Source organism: Pezoporus flaviventris, unplaced genomic scaffold (genome assembly GCF_033815535.1).
Source record: "Pezoporus flaviventris isolate CSIRO_AGI_PZ_B2104156 unplaced genomic scaffold, CSIRO_AGI_Pfla_v1 ptg000013l, whole genome shotgun sequence".
In the NCBI taxonomy this organism is placed as follows: Eukaryota; Metazoa; Chordata; class Aves; order Psittaciformes; family Psittacidae; genus Pezoporus; species Pezoporus flaviventris.
In genome coordinates this window covers 2,008,263-2,030,239 of record NW_026892561.1, presented here as the reverse complement: position 1 = coordinate 2,030,239, position 21,977 = coordinate 2,008,263, and the positions used below count along the sequence as shown (strand labels likewise).

Genomic DNA, 21,977 nt, shown 5'->3' with positions numbered 1-21,977 from the left:
TGATGGATGAATAAGTCCACTCCTATGATCTACACACCTAATCCAATTTTCTACTTCTCATCCTTTGCCAGAAAAGCAATTTATTACTTGCTCTTATTATTTGCTCTGGCATAGCAGCAGCAGATAACCGCCTTGTCACACTATAATATAACCTGCCAGTTCAACAAGATACCCTTGCTGTGACATGCTAAACCATTTGCTTTCAGTTGCAGGACGTGCCAATATATTTCAAAGGCATCATCAAGTATCTTTCTTTCCAGCTGCACAGCAAAAGGGGAATCCTAATGCTGCAGTGTGATGACAGAGTAGGAAGATGAAGAGCTAACATTAGCTTGCAGAGAACCAAAGGAAAGCAACTACGAGAGAATCCCTACAACAACCTTGGCACACACCAGGAATGAAAGAGAATAACTTTGTCCATCGTTTTTGAAGCTGCTGGCAACTGGCCCTCCAACTTTAAGTTGTTCAAACCCTGTTTGTTATGGGTCCTTATAAACAGTGGGACCTTTGAGTAGAGCTACAAACTGTCCAGCTTCCTAGAGCGTGCAGACTACACTGCTATAACACCACCAGCTGAACTCTCATACACTTTAAAAACCATGCACTGAACAGCTGGAAAGAGCCTTTTAACAGGGTCCAATCCAGTGTTTTGGCTGAAGAACTTACTCAGGAGAATACTTAATGTTAAAAAATAGCATGTATTCCACTCACTTTACATGCACAGCTAGAACAGGCCAGAAGTTTCTGGGTAAAAGCCCTACACATCTGGATACTGAAAATACAGAGTTAAATGCTTATCAAAAATATTCCTCCCGAGTCTCTACGGATTATGATAGACTTGTATGGAAAGCAAGTTAGAGTTCTTTTTCTTTCAAATTAAATCAAGCAAAAACAATTAAATTAAGCAGCTCCCATTAATTTTTAAAACACACAGCTTTTTTTTTAATATATACTAAAAATCCCATATCCATAGTTTCTGGAGATTCAAGCAGGGATTTTACCTAAACTGTAAAGACTTTGATGCTTCTTTGCTCCTCTCCACTTATTTTAGAACACTCCTTCCACAAGAAGAGGGGCCTGGCTTCACAGTAAAGTCTCCAAAGGGAAATTCCTTACCTCTTTCTTCTGTGCAGAACTTGTCACATACATAGAAGCAGACTATGACATGACATTTGCACATTCTGCACAATGACCTTGGTTGGCGGACTCCTGCCCAAGAAACTTAGAACTGCTTCAATTTTAGTGCTCAGAAACACAAGGAGAAAGAAATAGATTTGTTTTCTTACCTCTAAATTATAGAGCACTCTGAAGGTGGACATGCCTGGAGCAAAGGATCTGAAAAGACTTTCTAGTATTGAACTAGCACTGGGCTGATGTTGGTGTTTTGAAGACAAGGATGGTGATTTTGAAGACTGAGAACTTGATTCTGATAGGAGTGTTTTCTAGGAGGAAAGAGCCACAGAAGAGGTATTTTGAGATACTACGTTTTGTTGTAACTGGCAATACATTTCCTATGATCTCTGTAATAACACTGTTGCCTCCAGCTGCTTGGAAATAAGTCAATAATCCTTAACATGAGCATTATTTTACAGCAGAGTTTCAAACCCTTCACAGATTATAATCTGACAGGGAATTTAAGAGACCTGGTGGCAAATTCCTTTTTAAATCACCAAGATCAATTATTGTTTAATCCATACCTTCCTTCCCAGGGAATCAAGCTGATCAAGAGCCTCCTGAATAGCTGGGTCAGTGGGAATCAAGAGCAGGAGTTTCCTCACTCGTAATGTTATCCTGAAAAGTTATCAGAAGTTACTTGTGCAAAACAGGGCTCAACCACACTGTGGCCTGGTGGATGCCTACACACTGCAAAGTAAGTAGCTATTACAACTCTGCAGCGTGAGCATTGCTTCAATATTTAATAAGCATTTAGTTTGCTTACCTTGGCTCTTCTAAATTGGCAAGCTGGTAAAGCATGTCAAACACATTACACACGAGAGCCATGACTACTCCAGGGAGGGATTTCTCCTGAGAATTAAGAAGAAATACAAAGGTTTTTTTCTCTCCACTCTCTTGCAAGTAATTTTAAGAGAGCTCTTCACTCAAGCACTTAACCCAGAGGCCAACCTGGCCTTTAGAAATCCCAGCTGCTTTCTAGACTGAGAAACATTTCATTTTTACATTACCCCATTTCCCTTTTAACAACCAATTCCTAAGTCAGCTATTAGGGTTGACATACAAAGCAGACCAGGAATGGTTCAAACATACTAGTTGATCCTTCTTAGTTTAATTTCATACTGCAGCTTTATTAATAGCGGAAATCTCTCCCCTAGACAAATATACAATCTCAAAGTTCAATCATACGGGTCTTGACTGTTTAAAAGACCCTGCAGAAATTAATAACACCAAACAGGCTACAAAAGGTGAGAAAATACGTTACAAAACCCAATCTGCATGCACAAGGCAAATGTGTATTTCAGTGCTTTGTTTCAATTGCAGTTTGAAGGCAAAACCAGACTACTGAGGACTGGATACTGAAGCTGATACGAACAGCTAAGTCTCTAAGTCTTCCACCCTAGCTGTGTCTTCCCCAGCTACCCTCCCTCCGGGAAAAATGTGAGGGAAGGTTTCAGGCTATTACACTGTACCTGTTCCATTGCATAGGATGAACTAAACACACTGCTGGTATTGCTGGAACTGGCTGAGGAATCTGCAGAGCTCCCTGATGGAGTCCCGCTTCCTGACGTTTTTACTGTAAGGACTTGCTCATCAGAGAAGCCCAGTTGGTGGAGTAGTTTCTGATCTTTGTTTACAGTTAGCTGCAAGAAAACATTTATCATTTAGTTCTGGAAAAGAAACTCAATTTCATAAAGAATGAGAATTGTTTGTAGTTAACATACCAGGCTGTCATTGGCAAATATCTGTATATTATCCACAGGCGAATTCAACATCTTTGCTATCTTCCACCTGACGCTCCCTACAGTTTCATTGCTATGTGCCTGGAAAATGAAACAGCACTAGCTCAGGAAGTCTGCTCAAGCACTAAATTCCAAGAGAAAAAAAAATCTTCCACTAAAGTCTTCCTGCTCCTCTGCATAGGGTGGTAAAGGTACTGTCCACAACAGAGGCTGACAGGGTAGGACGGCAGTAGAAGTGCCCATCACTGACAGCAAGCAAACAAACTCTTTTTCCCAACCCAACGTGATGATTAAAATACATACAGTCTACAGACACTTCTGTTACAGTAGCATTATACAGACTTTTAACATTTTCAAAGAGTTTTCAAGATGTCCAAGTCCCTCAAACCAGCTTACTCTGCTTAATCCAGGCACTCAAAACCCCAAGAGTAGCTACATGATTCACACTGCACACGTAACACACATGTAACCTGTGCACACATACCTCTATGGTGAAGGTATCTTTGGTAGACTCATACGTAACATTAAGTGTTAAAAGATGTCCATGGAAAGAAGCACCATGAGGTAGAATAGTTCGGGGAACAGAGTAAAGGTCCTACAGGAAGAAAAGGTTGACAATAAATATCACCCTTGAAAACAAAGACATTTCTGTGATGGTATGTAGCAAAGTTACCAGAGATGCATAGGCTTAAGTAACTTTTATTGTTTTTAATACTAGAAATTATGTTTTTAGCCTTGCCTAGTAAAAAATGCTGTATCTTACCTCTATTGTTATCACATAACGCTCTGCCAGCAGCAGCAGCCTCTCAATTATTACAAGTTTAGTTGACCTAGAGACAAACATTGAAAACAAGCATAACCTGTCTCAGAAATTCATTTTCAGCACCCACAGATAACTACCACGAACTAGCTCTTTCCAAATATAACTCCTTAAAATTGGAGTTAATTCAGTTGAAACTAACTAAGAAAACAGGCCAAGAAGCTGGTGTTATCCTGGCTTGAAATGTAGCCAGCTTCAGAAGAAGCTTTGTATTTCTTAAGGTCCCACCCTGTGCTCATCTACTTAAGCTACACACATTTAGGTATTCATTAGAGCTAGAGGAGGAAAACCCATCCTTTTATTTCCCACTTAAAACAACCCAAATAAAACCAAACCCTTCTGCCCCAGAAATACTATATGACTAATAGGCTGGTTGGTAATAGTTTATGAGGGGTTTTGTGGTTTGGGTTTTGGCAGATTGAAGGGGGAAGTGTTGGGTTTTTTTTTATTATTTCTGTTAAAAACCATTTTTTCAAAGTCTCTTTGGAACTTAAACTGCACTATAAATGGAATATTCAGCTGAGAAACCACCAGAATATACAACCACCAATACTGAGACTTTTAATTAGCGCTCAAAATCATGTGGGAAGCAGCTGGAAGCAAATGTCTACTGCTGTATTTATTCTTTTAAAGGCACACCTACCTGTAAGGAGACTGAACTGATGTTGCTACCGTAGGCATAGCAGTTGCTGTAAGCATTTTTGTAGCTCTTGTAACAGCATGTGTTAACGTTGGACCTCCAAGTGCAGAGCTGGCTGCCTAGAATACAAAGCAGAGTGTAAATGCTGGTTTACATGGACGATAAGCATGTCCTGCAGAGCTAAGAGAACAAGAAGTATCTGCAGAAATAATGTTTTTGTTTAAGTAGTTATCATAGTCAATTACTCTAAAACACAAAATTGAAAAAGGATGCAGGTACAAGAGCAATTAAAATGTGTCCTTTACCTCTAATCGTGTGTAGCAATCAGCAATGAATTTCTTGTGCAGTGATACTGAATCCTAAAGAGAAAACATACAAATGAATTAGATGTTAAAACCAAGATCATGGGAATTAAACAGACAGAATCCAACAAATCACACACTTTAGCATGCAGAGTATCAAGACTCTATGAACATCAAAGCACTTTCTGTACAAATACATGCCTACCTTTTTCAATCTAGGAGTTAGATTGATATAGCTGTAATTTATTATCAATTGAATAGCTTCATTGGCAATTTCTTCATCAGGTGACTCCATTGCAATTTTCCAAATGAAATCCATTCCTATTAATTCCAGTTTTTCCACACTCTATGCAAAGAAGAACAACAATAGAACACAAGTGGATTTCTCACACAATGGTGAGTTGAACCACAGGAACAAAACAAGTCTTCCATCTGTCAGAAAAGCATCTTTTGACTGAATCTTTAGAATCTTCTTTTCCAACATGCTGCCAAGCTCTGGCACAGTGTGAAGGGAAATCAATAGCTGCATATTTGTATACTTACACTAGAAAAAAAATCGTTTGATTGCAGGTGGATAAACAAGTTCCAAAGACTACTCTGTCAAGCCAACTAAAAAATAAAAGACCTCAAACGCATGCAGAAATTTAATTGGGAATGGAATTTGTTTCACAAAGGTCAACATGGTAACTAACCACATAATAAACCATCACAAAACCTACTGTGATACTTGGCAAAAAATTATGCATTTCAGGTTAGGTTTCTGTGATAAAGATCTAAAATGCTATGGAAAACTACTTAACATCCAACCATTAATTTAATGGAAACATTTAAAGATTGTAGAGTTAAAAATTACTGTAGGTTAGAATTTGAATATGATAGATAGTTGGATATAAGGTTGCCCAGAAAAGTGGTATATATTCCATCCCTGGCAGTGTTCAAGGCCAGGCTGGACAGAGCCTTGGGCAACATGGTCTAGGGTGAGATGTCCCTGCCCATGGCAGGGGGTTGGAACTAGATAAAGTCCTTTCCAACCCAAACCATTCCGTGATTCTAAGCCTAAATCTCTTGTAAAGAAGAAAAATAAAAATGAAAAAGACTAAATAAAGGAGAGAAAGGAATATTTCCTTACTAGGGACAAGTAAAAAAATGTGTATTAGAATTCCTGATTATTAATATAAAGGTATTAATATCCACCCATTCCTCCTGCAAAGTTTTAGAAGCTACACACCAGCTTCCAGCTATCAATTGCTGAATTTTAACTGTCATCATTGTGGAGTTTAAAGCTTCAGAATTTCACAGTGTTAATACTAGAATGATGACCTGGATACTAATACAAACATGACCATGTCAAACAGCTGCTAAAGAATCCTTGTCTCACTTCCTCCCATCCCCAAGATGCCCCAGGTAGTATACAAGAACGAACTTGCCAGAACACTCACCAACTGAGTTCCTTGCCTCTTCAGTCGATGGTCACACAGGTTCACATTTTCAAAGAAAGTCTTAAATAAACTAAAACCTGAAAGTGAAAAAAGGTGCAAGGTTTTTATTCAGGTCAGGCTCAGCTCCTATGCTTTTCTGAAAAAAACAAAGCTATCAAATACAGGAGATGACCTTTTCTCCTGCAGCCATTAGAACTCAAAATGAGAGAAAAAGGCCCCTTTTTTATTCTGAATTACAGAACTGGTTATGTATTTAACGTAAAGGATCAGAAAGCAAATTTGTGATATGTATTTCAAAACCGAACCTGTTGACAGAAGCCATTTTCTTACCATTCATAGTAATTTCATAGGACTCCAGTTTAAGAATTTTCTCTTTGAAGAGCTGTTGCTGTACATCACTCTCTAGATCATGCTGTCCTTTTGTAAACCACTCAAAGCACATCTGTGAAAGAAAGGCGGATGTATTTTTACCCCATTGTCATGGCAAGTACTTTAGTTCTGTACAGCATTGGCAAACTGTATCAGCTATTACAGTAACTTATCTTACAGAAATTTTATCCAGAGCAAGAAGTTCAAAATCTAATCTCTCAGTAACCTCACGTTACACAGGCTGTATTGAAGTGTTAGGGTACATCATAGAATGGTTTGGGTCGGAAAGGACCTTAAGATCGTCCAGTTCCAACCCCCCTGCCATGGGCAGGCACACCTCACACTAAACCATGTCACCCAAGGCTCTGTCCAACCTGGCCTCAAACACTGCCAGGGATGGAGCATTCACAGCTTCCTTGGGCAACCCATTCCAGTGCCTCACCACCGTTACAGACTTCTTCCTTATACCTAACCTGAACTTCCCCTGTTAAAGTTTGAACCCATTACCTCTTGTCCTATCACTACAGTCATAGTCATCTTTCACCCAAACAATGCTGAATATCTCTTAGGATTGCAAAATTACACATACCCCTTTTCAAATCAGTATCCATAAACCTGCAACTAGTCTCCTGGCCAACGCTCCTCCCTCAGTCAAACTGAATGTTAAAAAAGCATTCTAGTCATAGGTGAACATGTAACAGTGGCTCCATTAGCTTTCATAAAGAATATAAAATGCATTATTAGTGCTTACTGCTTATGTCTGGCATGTCTCAACAAACACACATGTTACTCCTGACCCATTAAGATCCAGTCTGCAACCACAGATACCAACTTCTCAAGTATTTCTTACCTCTCGATCTAACTCACAAACATCCTGGCCAGTTACAAGGCACTCCCAGATCTCCCTGGCACGATTCCAGCCCAAGTAAAGGGTGGCTTCTTGCAGAAAAAATGCCAAAAATTTTAGATGTGCTTCCAAATACTGAGGAAGAAGAAACAAAAACTCAAGCTTAAGACTTCTTTTTTTGCCCCTGAAACAAGAACTCTGAGCATTCTCTTTAGCAAACTTAGCTGTCAAACAACAGTACGCTTTGCAAAGCCTGGAAAACAGAAATTGCTGCTGCAGTTTTATTTCTGTTTTATACAATTTTAAGCATTACTTCTTTTTTATTACCTTTCTAAAAAGGGGCATAAATCCCCTTGGATTTGCTATTAATTTCCTGATATTGACGTTATTTGATACTAGTTACTAAATCACAGCTAACAACAAGCTAGTATCATGTGGCTTCCATTTCCTAACTAACAAATCTGTTTCAAGAGCTTCACACCAAATTCAAGGGTATAGTCTCTAGAAGGGTAGTTGAACTAGAAGGTGGAAGCTGCACAAGCTTGGAGACAGAAAGTCCTGGGGTGAGGAGATCCAGCTCTTGACCAGTTAAAGACTTTGCTAAGAAATTTGGACTGTCATGTTTGCCCACCCTTGTTCTATAATATAACAAGGCTACATCAAGCCCCAATAATAAGTATCAGAACTGTAACTAAAAACCAGTGTAATTACTCAGAGATAACATCTATACCAGTGAATTCCAAAATGAAACATCACCTAATCTTACACAACTTGGTCAGTGACAGACTGCATTATGGTTTCAAAATATAAGGAATAAGAAACCCAGGGTTCAGTACCTCCCGGTAAGTGTATCGACCATCCACTAACGTTGCTCCAACAAGCCCTCCCGGACCTGCCACAGATGCAGCCAAACGGTGGCATGATATTAAGCTTCCTGTCACCAGCTTCACTATTTCAAAGTTTTTCTTTAAATCTTGAATAATACTCTTGGCAAAAAAAGAAAAAAACCCACAAATCAAAACATAACATTGAGAGGTTTTAAAGAAAATAGGTAAACAGGCACGTCTTATTGGAAGGAATAATGTTCCCCCCCTCACCAGTCAGCTGTATCCCATCCAAGCATTCAAAGCCCCCTTACATTAGTGTTTTCAGGATGTGCTGAAACACACGTGCTGCAGACGGCAAACAAAGTCCCACCCCTCTGCTCAGCCACTGTGTAGCACATGTGGCTTGCTGGTACTTCAGTCCCTTTTCTAATAGTCAATGTCAATTCAATTACAAAGCAGCTGGTCTAAACATTAGCCACTGTTCATTTCTTAAGGGCATGTTAATTATTCTACAGGAAGCTGAGAATACAATGAATTAGTCCTGACGCAGCAAACAGATTTATACATATGCATACATTCACAAACAAATGGATGGCACACCATACGGCATCTCTACTTGAACAGTTTATGCTACGTCACTAAACTCTACTTATCAAAGTATGTTTAACCTGTTGATTTTTCTCCCCCTTCCCTCATTTCTAAATTCCACTTCCACATTCTACAGAAGCAAAGCCACACAGACATAACAAGGGCTTCAAAAATCATCTCAGCATCATATTCTTACCTTGTCTTGCTTTTGGTAAGTTTGCTTAATAAATGAACGTGTGATTTCATGGAGCTGACGTAATGCTGGCACCACCCACACAAACTGAGGATTATTGTGCTGGGATGACTAATAGTAGGAAAGGTAAAAACAATTACACATGTGTACATGCTCAACAACAGTAACTTTCCTCTTAAGACTCCTAGAAGCCTAATGATGTCTATTAATACTACTGTTTCAAAACAACATCTACTAGCTCTGAAAGCTTCAGTTACTTTTTCCTGGTCCCTTTCTGAACACACTCAAGGTGCCCTTCTTCACTTTCTACAAGAAATCCTTTGACACATATATGCCATTTTGCTGTCCTTATTATTAAGCCCAAAGTACCACCTCCTTGCTAGGGAACATGCAAATTAAGCAGACAAAAAATTGCACCAGGGAGAGATAACCACCACCTTCCTTAATTACAGGAGATGAAGCAGGCCTGTTAGGGCATAGAAGGGTAAATCCAGTCAAATGATGTTACTTATTGCTAAAACAAGGACAACAGAAAAAACAATCTGAAATACTATTGAGGGTTGAGAGACAAGAAGAAACTTCTGATTGGTGCTGCAAGGAGCCTCTGATAGGAAGCAAAGGATACTTAAGCTGCATTTTGAAAGAGATCCTGCAAAGAATTACCCTCCTACCTCATTGTTAGAACTGCTCATCACTTTTCTGGGAGGCTTCATTTTCTGTAAAGTTTGACCACACAAACCAGTACTGAGGTTGCTTATTCAGAGAAGTGATGTCTGGTTTAAATACTGACAACAACCACTACCACCTACACACTCGGGGAGATTAAAGTAACCTGCCCATAGCAGAGAGGTCTCTACTGAAGACTCCCTCATGTATTTGAGAATGCTGACTTAATATTACATTCCCTCCCAGTTTATGCCTTCATTTCCCCTAATAAAGGGCAATAAAAAAAAAAGGCTGTAGTTTTAGAAGTCTTCCGTATGGTTACCCCAATCCCTTCTAGCTTACAATTACAGCTTTCCCTTAGTGTTTCCCACCGCAGCACCTCTATAAAGGCCCTTGCCAGAATGTAATTAAAAAGAATGCAAGAATAGGAAAGCACAAGAGAAGATCCAAAACAAAAAACTGCAAGTTTCACAGACATTGAGAACCCAAAGTTCAAAATCCATATTCATAAACACAAACACACAAAAAACTGTGATCAATATCAAGAAGCAACAAACTTTGCTTCCGGAACAACCAAAATCCTCTACATATGCTGCAACACAGACAAAACCTGATTTATCATGGTAAAAAAAAGGATGAAAAAAGAACAAGCCTTTTTCTTTATTTACAGTAGTCTTCAGACTAAAAAAAGACAGGAGTGCATTCCTGCAGACCTCAAGAAAAACTGCCTGCAGTGCAGGAGAGAATATATGCAGCCTTTTAAGCCATGCACATCTCTGCTGCTGCTGCCAGGAAACATCTTAGCACAGGTAGCTGCGGGAATGGCTTCTTTATGTTTGCTGAAAAGAGTTTAAGTATTTTATTAAACTATTTATTAAAATACAAAACTCTTAGGATTTAAGTATCAATTTGTATTTTGAGACTTAATGGTCATGCCAGAACACATGCTCAAAGAGAACTAATCTAGGTTTTCACATGAAAGGGACAGTTAAAATACTGACATACCTTTAGAGTGGTTCCATTTGCAAATTCTAACCTTGGGCCCATCCTGGTAGTTTCCCATAAACTGATCACTCCTTGTGCTGAAAATTTGCTTAAAACAAAGGCAAGAGACTTACTTTGAGTCTCATGGTCAACAAACGGGCTCACACAAAGCCTACCCCTCTTGTGGACTCCCCAAGGTAAGAACTTACAGATGGGACACGCAATTTGAGCATCTTGAAAGGAAGGGCAACATCAAGACTAGGTAACATTTCAGTTTGGAAAAGATAAATAATAAACCAACCCTCTTAATATCCTCTATGCATTTGATGATGTAGCTTCTTTTGATTGCCTCTTTCACTGCGTAAGCATCACTGAGGATTGTCAGATGTTCCTCCAAAGCTTGCTGAATAAGACTACATGGTAATGTTGGAAGATGAGCCAGCTCCCAAAGCACCTCCAGCACCTAGAGGAAGAAGTGCAAGCCTAGTCAGGACCTAGGAAGTACAGAGTCCACCAACCTGATGTTTAATAAAGAAAAATCCCAAACAAAGAACATTCACATGCCTTTCCAGTGGTCGTCTCCACCCGTGCTTCTCGACCGATGCGTCCTATCAGGCTCAACAGCTTCTGCCGCACTCTATCACTCTCTGTTTCCCAGCTCTGTATAGCAAAGAAATAATATCCACTATTAAAGCAGCAAGCACTGTTTGTCTGCTGCCTCACAAAAAGGATAATTTGCAGGAAAACCAAAAGACAACCAAGAATGTTTCCACCAGGCATATTTCCTTAGTTTTGTTACTGGGAGCTACAGTATTTATTTGCCCAATGATTTCTTTTTTCAAATATAAACTATATGAGATCAAATATAATAATAAAACCTCACTTTAAATACCTTAGCACTGCCTATATGTGTCCTGGTTTTGGCTGGGACAGAGTTAATTTTCTTCCTAGTAGCTGTGTTTTGGCTTCAGTTTGAGAACAAAGCTGATAACAAACCAATGTTTTAGTTGTTGCTCAGTAGTGCTTACTGTAAGTCAAGACCTTTTCAGTCTCTCATGTTCTGCCAGTGAGGAGGAGCACAAAAGGCCAGGAGGGAGCACAGCCAGGACAGCTGACCTGAATGAGCCAAAGGGATATTCTATCCCATAGAACATTATGCTCAATATATAAACCAGGGGGAGTTGGCTGGGAGGAGCTGATCGCTGCTCAGGGACTGGCTGGGCATTGGTCAATGGGAGGTGAGTAATTGTGTTGTGCATCACTTGTCTGCCTTGGGTTTTATTTCCTCTCTGTTGTCTCCCTTTTCATTACTATTATTAAATGGTTATATTTTACCTATTAAACTGTTCTCATCTCATCCCATGGGTTTTACCTTTTTCCAGTTCTCTTTCCCATCTCTCCACAGGGTGGTGAGCAAGCAGCTGCATGGTATTTAGTTGCCAGCTAGGATTAAACCCTGACAACAACGTACTTAAAATCTAAGTCAATCAGCAATACAGTAGCAGATCAGACTTCAGGTTAACACACAAAAAACCTCAGTATTAAAAGTGTTATTTTTTTTACAGCCAATTTTATATTTATATAGAAAATATACATGTATTGAAGGAATTTGCATATATTGAAGGTATTTGGTAGGCTGGACGCAAAAGTACATCTTATCAATTCCTTTCCTAAGGGAACTGAATTCTCTAAGGAGGGAACTGAAAAAATTCATGTGAAAACTTACCTTTTGGATTAGAACAAATAAATGGTTGAGCTGATCAGAGCTAAACTTCACAGCAGCTGCAGCAATAATGGTATGTATGTTTTCTATCACAGTGGAGGATTGTCCTGACTGAAAAGATGGAAAACACAAGAAAGGGAGTCTTTATCCCAAATGAGATCAAGAAAAATCTTCATATAAGCATCACCCTGCTATTCACTAATGACAAAGAGTAACGGGTTATGACATGTCAGAAACACAAGGTAAGAGTAACTGTGTCTGCTCCCCATTTCACTGACATAGAGGCCTTTGGAAGTAATTCTAAATCCTTTGGAAGTAATTCTAAAGCAGAAAAGACCAAGTTAATCTGCCATTATTATACCAGCTTCAAGATGCTGCAGTGGCACATACCACTGTAAGGTATGGTGCCAGGAACACAGATATGACCATTTTTATTTCTTGGTTAAGTTCATGTGTGGGGTGCTCCATCTCTGACACTCTTTAAGGCTTTACTCAAAAGCAAGCAATACAAAATCTCCTCCCACACTGATGGGAGCACCATGGTAACAACAGCCAGAAGAACAAAAGTGAGCTAGAATTATACTTCAGCTCTACCAAGCTTGCAAAACTTGCTGCCATGCCTGCATATACCACAGACCTGACAGAGTCAAGTGAGTTTAGTTTAAAACTTCAACATTTGCACAGAGAAGAAACCCATTTCCTGCAGCACATTATGGCTCTGGTCAAAATTTCCATGTGGTGTTTGCATTAAGCAGTCAAACCACCTTTCCTATACAGCAGTAAGTTGAATACACATAAAGTGAATATGAAAAGATGACTTGTCAGTCAATTCTATGTACGTACAGGGAGTTAAACAGGAATTCGTGAGCCTACTCTTTAAAGGCACACTGTGAGTTGCATTCAAATGCATACCTCCAGTCATAAAAATTAACATCCTTAGGCACGGTCTTTGGTCTAGACAAACACTCTAGCACCTGTTTCAGGCTTAAAACATCTTATTCCAAGTCAAGTGTTTTCACAGCCCTTTAACACTTGTTGCAAAGAACTGAAGTTCATTGTAAGATTTAACAGCTGTATTACAAGAAATTGTCAGAACACTTGATTTTAAATGGTAAAGGAAGAAGCAGAAGAAAGCCTTTGCATTAATTGTACTGTTAACATCTCAACACCTCCACTTCGCAGTAGATGCATATATTATCAGCTAAAAAAATCCCACCATTAGAATGTTTGCTTTTGTAAGACAGTCTAAAAACACCTGCCTAGTCTTGGTTGCTCACCTGAATTCTCCAGATTTTTGTGAGCTCATCTAGAGATAATTTACTGCCCAGCAGTTCAATAATTCCCTTTATACGATCACAGTATTGTGCTTGGTCTATATTACCTATGAAACAAAGAAAGGTAAATAAGTTAATAGATTTAAAACAGTATTAGAGTCATTAAAAGCCTAAAAATAAATAAGTTATTTTAAAAGGGAGAAGAACAAAGCTCTACCTTCACTGGAAAATTCTCTCTCTACTGTTACAAAGAAATTTATCAGTCCAAAGAAAAAGAACAAGGCTCCTTCTATTTTTATTTTGCCTCACTTCATATATCTATAGCAGTTCACACCTACAGGACATTACTACTTGGAAAAAAAATGCCCTCTTTTTCTATTTCCTAGAGCCTAACAATATATAAAGATAAACTGAGAACAAAAAACCCAGGTACAGCACAAGACATCTGCAGATGTCAAATAGAGAACTAGACAATGGTAGCAGAATTTGCAGGGTTTTCCTTACTCCAATTTGAAGATGACAAAAACCTTCAACTCCTTTGTTAATTAAGATGCACTGAAAGGGACAAATGAAATTGTTAAATACACTCAAAGCTCAGGCTGAAAGTCTTCATGAAAGTGCTTACCTTCTAGAGCAATGGACAGGACAGAGTTTTCTACCAGCCAGTTTAGTAACCGGTCTGTATCTATTGCATTCTTCACCGACTTGGATACAGTGCTGTCTTCTATTAATTTTGTTACCTAAAAATTGCAAAATGGGAGATTCTAACAATGATTCCCATAGGTGTTCCATATGCACACAAGGAAATCTATTCAAAAGGCTCACTGTGAAGCTTAAGTGTGAATCCTGACATATTTTGAGCACAGGTGTTTGAGCTTTTTTGGTTGGTTGGTGTCTTATTGTGTGGTTTGGATTTTTTACCTTGTGTGTGTGTGTGTTTGGTTTTGTTTTCTAATAAGCTGTTTAAAGACAATCTGCTCTCCAGAAACACCTCCTTGTCATCAGCCCCTGATGCAGCAGATCCTTATTCACATTCTGACACAGAAAAGGTGTATTTCTGCAAGGTATAATTCTACAGATATACCAGAAGTAGGTTATTTCAGGCTTCTGCATCTTACACTCAAATCAGTGTCCTATTTTTTTATACAATGCAGGGTCCTCACTCCAGGGAGAAAGAGTACCTTTCTGCTAAAGCCTTCAAAAGCTGCACTTTTAGAACTTCACCAAGGATACACAGCATTTATGACTAAGAATCAAACAGCAATGAGGTTCAACGTCTCAATTTTCCCATAAATGAAAGCACAAAAGAGGGACTCTAAAACACCTTACAATGGCTGCACACTAAACCAATGCATTTTTTGGGGGACAATTAAATCATACAAATTCTTGAAGGAAGAGATGAATGAACAACACTACACTTAAACCACAACTGCCATCCAAAAGAAACTGTTTTCTTCTACTTTGATATAAGATTTTAGCACAAAGAGCTCTGGTCCATAAACCCCAGCTCCTAGGTGCTCCCACAGTGTTCATGTACCATTTCATTTTTTAGGGTTGTGGTTTCAATGGCTTCTTAACCCACCCCACCTCACACATGCACAGACAACCCCCCCCCAAAAAAAAAAAGCAAACCTACTTCTTTGAGGGAATTCATTTTTGCACTGAAGTGAGGAGATTTTAGCATGCGCAACAGAATGTCCAGCCGTAAGTCATCCACCGCCGTTACCAAATCGGGTTGGAAGCGCATACACAGCAGTTTGATACCAGACAAGAGCTCAGGGATACTGACTAGTCTCTATTTAAAACAAAACACAAAAAGGACAAATAGAGGCAGGGCTATTTTTGCTATTCTGTTCCAGACTTCAATGATTGACAAAGAGGAGGTTTAATGACCCCATGCAGACCATTAAATCAATGAAATGCAGTACCATGTACATCTGAAAGTATAACTTGTACGCTAGAAACCTAAAGACAACAAAAGCTTTGGTTGAATTGGACTTTCTTGCTGCAGATCTGGTATGCTAGATTGCTCCTATGTAGTTACACCACTATGCAGACTTTACAATTTACAATTAACAATTTAAGTCTAAGTAAAAAGTCAGCACTTGAAAACTTAATAGACCTGAATGCCAAATTCAGGGTAACACAGGAAGTAGTCACAAGTTACATGGACATAAAATATCAGCAGTTGCTGAATTCTCAGAAGCAAACAGCTAATGTAACACTCAAAGTCTTATAACTTGTGTGCATACAACAGACTGCAAGATAATAAGCACTTTCAATCCGTTACAGAACTGAGCTGGATAGCTTGCTGCAGAAGTGGACCAACAAAACATACTTGATAGTAACAGAGGTAAAATACTTTAAGGGTTGTAACATGAGGTATTTATGGAAAAGGGAACTGAATGGAATTGGGTAGATGTCTTTTGTTCTGTGCCATTCAGAATTCAGAATTCAGAACAGGCAGTATTTCTGCTTACGAAAATAAAGCTATTGTTCTAGTCTACATTGCCAAGACACACAGTAAGTTCTTCTTAAATATTAAATGTATAAAACATTACCTTGTCTTTCAAGTCCTTCTCTTCTACATTCTGCACATACTTAATCATTTTATGAATGACGGGATCCAGCATGGGCTAAAGAATGTGAGAAAAGGCATGACAATCATTTTGTGTTTCCTGCAATCAATCACAATACTCAAAAGATCTGGCTTCAGCAAAATGAAATACTTAGCTGAAAGCTGACAATTATCTTAGACAGAAAGCAACACCTACAACATACATAAAACCTGGCTATGTCCAGAAAAAGAAGCAATTAAGAAGCCATTTCAGACCACTGTAATATGGGTTTGCAAAAAAAGGTGGACACATCAACCTTTCTAAAGGTATATTAGAGGCACATGCCTCTCTGACTCCCAGTGGCTTCTAAACTACCTCCCCTTCAAATAAAGCCTTTCAGTCACTTATTAAATCAGTACTTTTTGTTAGTGAGCACAGGTGTGAAGCCTGGAGTACATCTGCACGTTCAAATACATCATGGTGACTTTTTCATAGAATCATAGGATAGTTAGGGTTGGAAAGGACCTTAAGATCACCCAGTTCCACCCCCCTGCTGTGGGCAGGGACACCTCACACTAAACCATGTCACCCAAGGCCTCGTCCAACCTGGCCTTGAACACTGCCAGGGACGGAGCATTCACAACCTCCCTGGGCAACCCATTCCAGTGCCTCACCATCCTAAGAGGAAAGAATTTCCTCCTTATATCCAATCTAAACTTCCCCTGTTTAAGTTTCAACCCATTACCCCTTGTCCTATCACTACAGTCCCTAATGAAGAGTCCCTCTCCAGCATCCCTATAGGCCCCCTTCAGATACTGGAAGGCTGCTAGGAGGTCTCCACACAGCCTTCTCTTCTCCAGGTTGAACAGCCCCAACTTCCTCAGCCTGTCTTCATATGGGAGGTGCTCCAGTCCCCTGATCATCCTCGTGGCCTCCTCTGGACTTGTTCCAACAGTTCCATGTCCTTTTTATGTTGAGGACACCAGAACTGCACACAATACTCCAGGTGAGGCCTCACAAGAGCAGAGTAGAGGGGCAGGATCACCTCCTTCGACCTGCTGGTCAGGCTCCTTTCGATGTAGCCCAGGATACGGTTGGTTTCTGGGCTGCGAGCGCACACTGAAGCCGGCTCATGTTCATTTTCTCATTGACCAACACCCCCAAGTCCTTCTCTGCAGGGCTGCTCTGAATCTCTTCTCTGCCCAACCTGTAGCTGTGCCTGGGATTGCTCCAATCCCCTGTATTACCAGTTTCCCAGTGTAAACTCTCATATCCATGTGCTTGATCTCAGCCATAAAATTAAAACTAAACCCAAAATTCATCCATCAGGCTAAATTCCTTTCCATGTGCTTTACACTGATGAAGTTTTACTAATGGCAGAGGCAAAGCTTCTCACTGTTGCAGATGTAGATACATGACTACAGATCACTGTGCTTAGAAAATGAATCTGAACACTATAGGCATCCTCTATCTGTCATCCTCAGGATGCTCAAACTGGTTCTTGCACTTCATGCAATGCGACTTGAAGGCTTTTTGAACTAGTCATCAGTTTCACACCAAAACAGTTGTAAACTGATTTTCAGTCCTCTGATAACTCATAACAAAGATATTTTACCTGTACTACAGAAGAGTTGAGGTATTCTGCACAAACTCCAAATGGCTGAACTAATGCAGAGATTGCCTGAAAAAAAATTACAAGTATTTAGGTGCACATATAGGAGACCTTTTCAGAGACAGTGATCCAGAACAAAAGGCAAATTAAGGTCAATAAGTATCATTTATCTCAGACAACAGTTTCCAGTCATTTGCTACAAATTCATTTTGGTGGGCAAATCCTTTACAACAACACATGGCTCAGGAAACAGATTTACTCTATAGCATGCAGTATGTATTGTATATCTGTGCCTGAAATAAAAAATGCCTTCCCAGTTTTCACTAATCTTGGTCCTCTCACCATTCTGTTCAGTCTGCTCTGTCTGATCCTGTTTCAGTCACAGAAATAAACAGATTGAAAAGGACACATCACATTTTGGTTGCTCTCTACAGCAATAAGAAGTGTGAATCCAAGCCTTAAGGTTAAAGCCATACAGCAGATTTCTTTCCCAAAAACATTAAGTGGGAGAAAGCTTTGTAAATGTGTCAGATACATGTCAAGATCTCTTCCATGCATGATTTTCAAGTGATATTTATCACCAAGAAATTAAACATATAAAGGCATTTGTTTGTCAATAAATAACACCAAAATTTGCTTCTTCTCACACTGGATCAAGAGTTGTGAAATGGAGTGTGCACCACTGCAATCAAAGGCCTGAATTGAGTGATGCTGACCCAAGACTTCCTCCCTAAGCAAGCAGTTATTAATGGGTCAACAAAGTCAAAGTTCCTATTGCAGGATTGGGACTTAAATAGAGTTGCCTTATTCTGCTGTCAGGCTCACGTATAAATATATATTTATATATATCTCTTTATAAAGCAGCAAATATCAGTATCCCAAGAAAAGAAGTTGAATTATCACCAAATGGTACTTGACTGAAAGCAGACTGATTTTATACTGTGGGACAAAATTCTAAATGACATCTTTTCCCTTAAGCTCCTTGCTCTTCAAAGCTTGAAAGATTCTGAAGTCTCTTGAATATAGGTTAGAAAGCTAAAAAATGAACCAGTTAGGCTTTGTCACCAAAAATAGTTTAGCTCTGCTGAGCCAGTCAGTTTTTAGACACAGCTCTTGAACAGTTGCTCAGGATTAGACAGTGTCTGTCTTCCTAAGGATTTTTTTTTCCTTTAACAATGATTTCTATAATAAATGACAGAAGTCAATTCACTTGAAGCTAAATGCAGCTACAGCTGAATTAAACAGAAAACCAGGGACAAGCTGGTGAATGTACAACGAAACTAGATTGACTGATGTCCAACTAGAAGGCTGACTGTTAGCCAGAGGTACACTAACCCCTCCTCTTTTCTGTGGTATCTCAAAAGCTCTTGTGTCAGGATTCTTATGCACCACCTCATTTAACTTCCAGTCTGACAGCAGTTCTCCAGGGCTCTGTGGGAGTGTTGCTCTGGTACCAAACCAAAGGTAAGAGCACTGCCAAAAGGCACATTTCTAATTCTACATGAATGTGTAATGGAAAGGAAGACGTCTTGTGACAGCAGATTAACTTACCCCAAGTTCAATATCTTCTGAATTCAGTTTGGACTGAATTGCTGAAAATCCACCCAACTCTGCAAACTGAAATAAAATCACCAGTATTATGTCAGTGAACTACAGTATCTTATCTTTAAAATCAGCTATTACAGGAAATATGGGATTGACAGTTCCTGGGATGCCAGCAAGTATTCTTTACTGTGAAGCATTACATTCAACATAAGCTTTATGTTCCCATGGGAATTAGAAGCACACTAGGGAATGCAATGCAGTTATACCCAGTACCAGTTCAAACAACAAGCTAGAAACTCTGTTTTGGTTAAAAATGGACATAGGGAAGAAAGCCAGACAACATACAGCAACTGGCCTGGCATGTTTGACTTGGAAACAGCACTGCAGCCTAAGCTGAGCTCTCAACTTCCTCTAGTCACAGCTATTGTGTTAGGTGAGGTGCTCAAGGGAGAAAGCAGCAACTCAACAAGATGTATTTAGCAAGGCTCCTTCTCTATATGTAGAAAGGATAAAAAAAACTTCTTTTTTCGTGGTTGTCAGAAAAGTGAAGAGTGAAAAAACAAACTGGGGGGAGAAGAAATTACCTCTGAAAGAGCACTGAATTCATGTGACAAATTACAGGTCTCAGTTTACATTTACCTACCCTGTTTACCAGATCCACCAGCCAGCCATGAGGTTCCTTGAACAATTAAAACATTAACAAATTAGTAGCTGAAACATCAACGCTACACATTTGTCTTCCGAAACAGAGATTTGGACAGATGTATTCAGCCCACTAACACCTCAAATACATGCACTATGATTTCAAAGAAACCAGCAATGTGTTTGAAACAGCTCCTTTACCAAGCGTGTAGCTGCAGCTCTGGCTAGTTCTCATTAGCATTATCCTTTTTTGGACTCTGCTTGACATCACTGACCACATGCTGTGGCAACAGTACACACTGTGGCTGCTGACTCACATCAACTATATTTATAGCACATTAGCAGCGTGGAGCATTACTAAAGAACCTTTCCCAGAGCAGCAGTGGTAGAATTTTCTTTCTATGGACACAAACTTGTTTCCTGAAGGAGAGTTCAACTCCACTGATGCTTTTTTAGCACCCACCCATCTGGAACAACTGCGACAAGACAGTGCAAACCTCAAGAACTGCCACCTCGATAGTGTGTCTGACTTGAGGATATCCTATCCTTGCTTGTCAGAAAAGCACAAATTCTCTGCTAGAACTGTACACTTTGGAGTTACCCTGGTCATTTCACACTCAACAGCCAAACAGATGTCAGTTCTTTGATACAACGGATCTACCCATCTGATTGTTGTGCTACTTTAGACATGAAAGTACACCAATTTCTAAATCCAGCCTCTAAGAGAGAACTGGGACAATTTAAGAGGACAAATACATTGCTACAGACCAACATAATCTGAAGATCTACTTGCTATAATTCTTGGTGACACATTTAAGCTTTCTTATGTTATAAATACCAACTAATCAAACAACCTTTCCTGAAACAAACACATCTAACTTAAAAACAGGTCGTGGCCATACTTACCTTCTGAAAAGTGGATATGGGTGAGACAGCATGCATGTTCCCCTCCCCAAAGACTTCCGCCCAGTTTCTCTGGCACACCTTCATACGGTTCTTGAAATGATATTCATTGTCGGGGTTAAATGCCTTGAAAGAAAAGCCCATGGCAATGAACAGCATGGCTTATGCCAGTCTCAAAGAATATCTTGATACTATCTGACTTCTGCAGTTGTGTATTCTCCTGACTGACAGTTAAAGATCTAGCAAAACAATCAAGTTTAACAGGAGACCCCTGATCCTGCCTCTTGGTTCTGACTGTGTAAAGCATCCTGAAGCTTCCACTCTATGGAAAATATTCAATACACATGAGCCAGGGATCTGTAAAAGGGGGAGATGAACTCAAAGTACCAGTTTTAAAAACAAACAGTGAAGTGACAGAGTGACAGCACTTCCAGTGTCTGAAGGGGGCCTACAAGGATGCTGGGGAGTCACTCTTCATTAGGGACTCTAGTGACAAGTGGGAATGGGTTTACACTTAAAACAGGGGAAGTTTAGGTTGGATATAAGGAAGAAGTTCTTTACTGTGAGTGTGGTGAGGCACTGGAATGAGTTGCCCAAAGAACATGTAAATGCCCCATCCCTGGTGGTGTTCAAGGCCAGGCTGGACAGAGCCTTGGGTGACATGGTTTAGTGTGAGGTGTCCCTGCCCATGGCAGGGAGGGATGGAACTGGATGATCTTAAGGTCCTTTCCAACTCAAACCATTCTATGATTCTACGACAGTAGATGTTATTTTTCTTTTCAAGAGCGTTGGTTTAAGGAGTTTTGAACAGCACTCACCCCTTTATAAATTGCATACTGGATGTTAAAAATCTGCAGCAAGCAATGGCTGCAGGTTTTAAGACAATACACTAAAAGTTAAATAGTTAGAAAAAGCATCAGCAGCATAAATATGAAATGATAAATATCCAAATAGTGGAAATGGCATCAGAGAGCCAAATACCATTGTAAGTACACCGAGAAGGCCCACAGGAATAGGATCTTGTTTTACTCTTTCTGCAACCAGGTCCACTAGCAGCATAAGCATGTTGTATATTCCTTCATGGATTTCTGTTCCCCATTTGTGAACAGCACTGGATGTCAACAACTAAG

General features: G+C 39.6%; 1 protein-coding gene across 2 annotated transcripts in view; it reads right to left on the bottom strand.

Annotated features, from left to right (window-relative positions):
- The window catches only part of USP24 (ubiquitin specific peptidase 24), a 66,929-nt gene that overhangs the window by 29,139 nt on the left and 15,813 nt on the right, over positions 1–21,977 (bottom strand). Inside the window, exons 4-31 of one of the 2 annotated variants that reach the window (XM_061451215.1) lie at positions 21,829–21,972; positions 20,851–20,973; positions 19,946–19,981; positions 19,309–19,374; positions 17,761–17,826; positions 16,149–16,223; positions 15,224–15,382; positions 14,213–14,327; positions 13,591–13,694; positions 12,317–12,424; positions 11,155–11,250; positions 10,892–11,053; positions 9,612–9,656; positions 8,944–9,051; positions 8,169–8,318; positions 7,336–7,467; positions 6,447–6,558; positions 6,117–6,193; positions 4,883–5,023; positions 4,681–4,734; positions 4,379–4,494; positions 3,679–3,745; positions 3,400–3,510; positions 2,898–2,996; positions 2,646–2,816; positions 1,940–2,025; positions 1,698–1,791; positions 1,287–1,442 (exon numbers count right to left, since the gene is read on the bottom strand). In XM_061451215.1, the coding sequence (XP_061307199.1) occupies positions 1,287–1,442; positions 1,698–1,791; positions 1,940–2,025; positions 2,646–2,816; positions 2,898–2,996; positions 3,400–3,510; positions 3,679–3,745; positions 4,379–4,494; positions 4,681–4,734; positions 4,883–5,023; positions 6,117–6,193; positions 6,447–6,558; positions 7,336–7,467; positions 8,169–8,318; positions 8,944–9,051; positions 9,612–9,656; positions 10,892–11,053; positions 11,155–11,250; positions 12,317–12,424; positions 13,591–13,694; positions 14,213–14,327; positions 15,224–15,382; positions 16,149–16,223; positions 17,761–17,826; positions 19,309–19,374; positions 19,946–19,981; positions 20,851–20,973; positions 21,829–21,972 (2,973 nt within the window). The remainder of the gene's footprint in view (positions 1–1,286; positions 1,443–1,697; positions 1,792–1,939; positions 2,026–2,645; positions 2,817–2,897; positions 2,997–3,399; positions 3,511–3,678; positions 3,746–4,378; positions 4,495–4,680; positions 4,735–4,882; positions 5,024–6,116; positions 6,194–6,446; positions 6,559–7,335; positions 7,468–8,168; positions 8,319–8,943; positions 9,052–9,611; positions 9,657–10,891; positions 11,054–11,154; positions 11,251–12,316; positions 12,425–13,590; positions 13,695–14,212; positions 14,328–15,223; positions 15,383–16,148; positions 16,224–17,760; positions 17,827–19,308; positions 19,375–19,945; positions 19,982–20,850; positions 20,974–21,828; positions 21,973–21,977) is intronic. The other variant, XM_061451216.1, reaches the window with a different exon arrangement.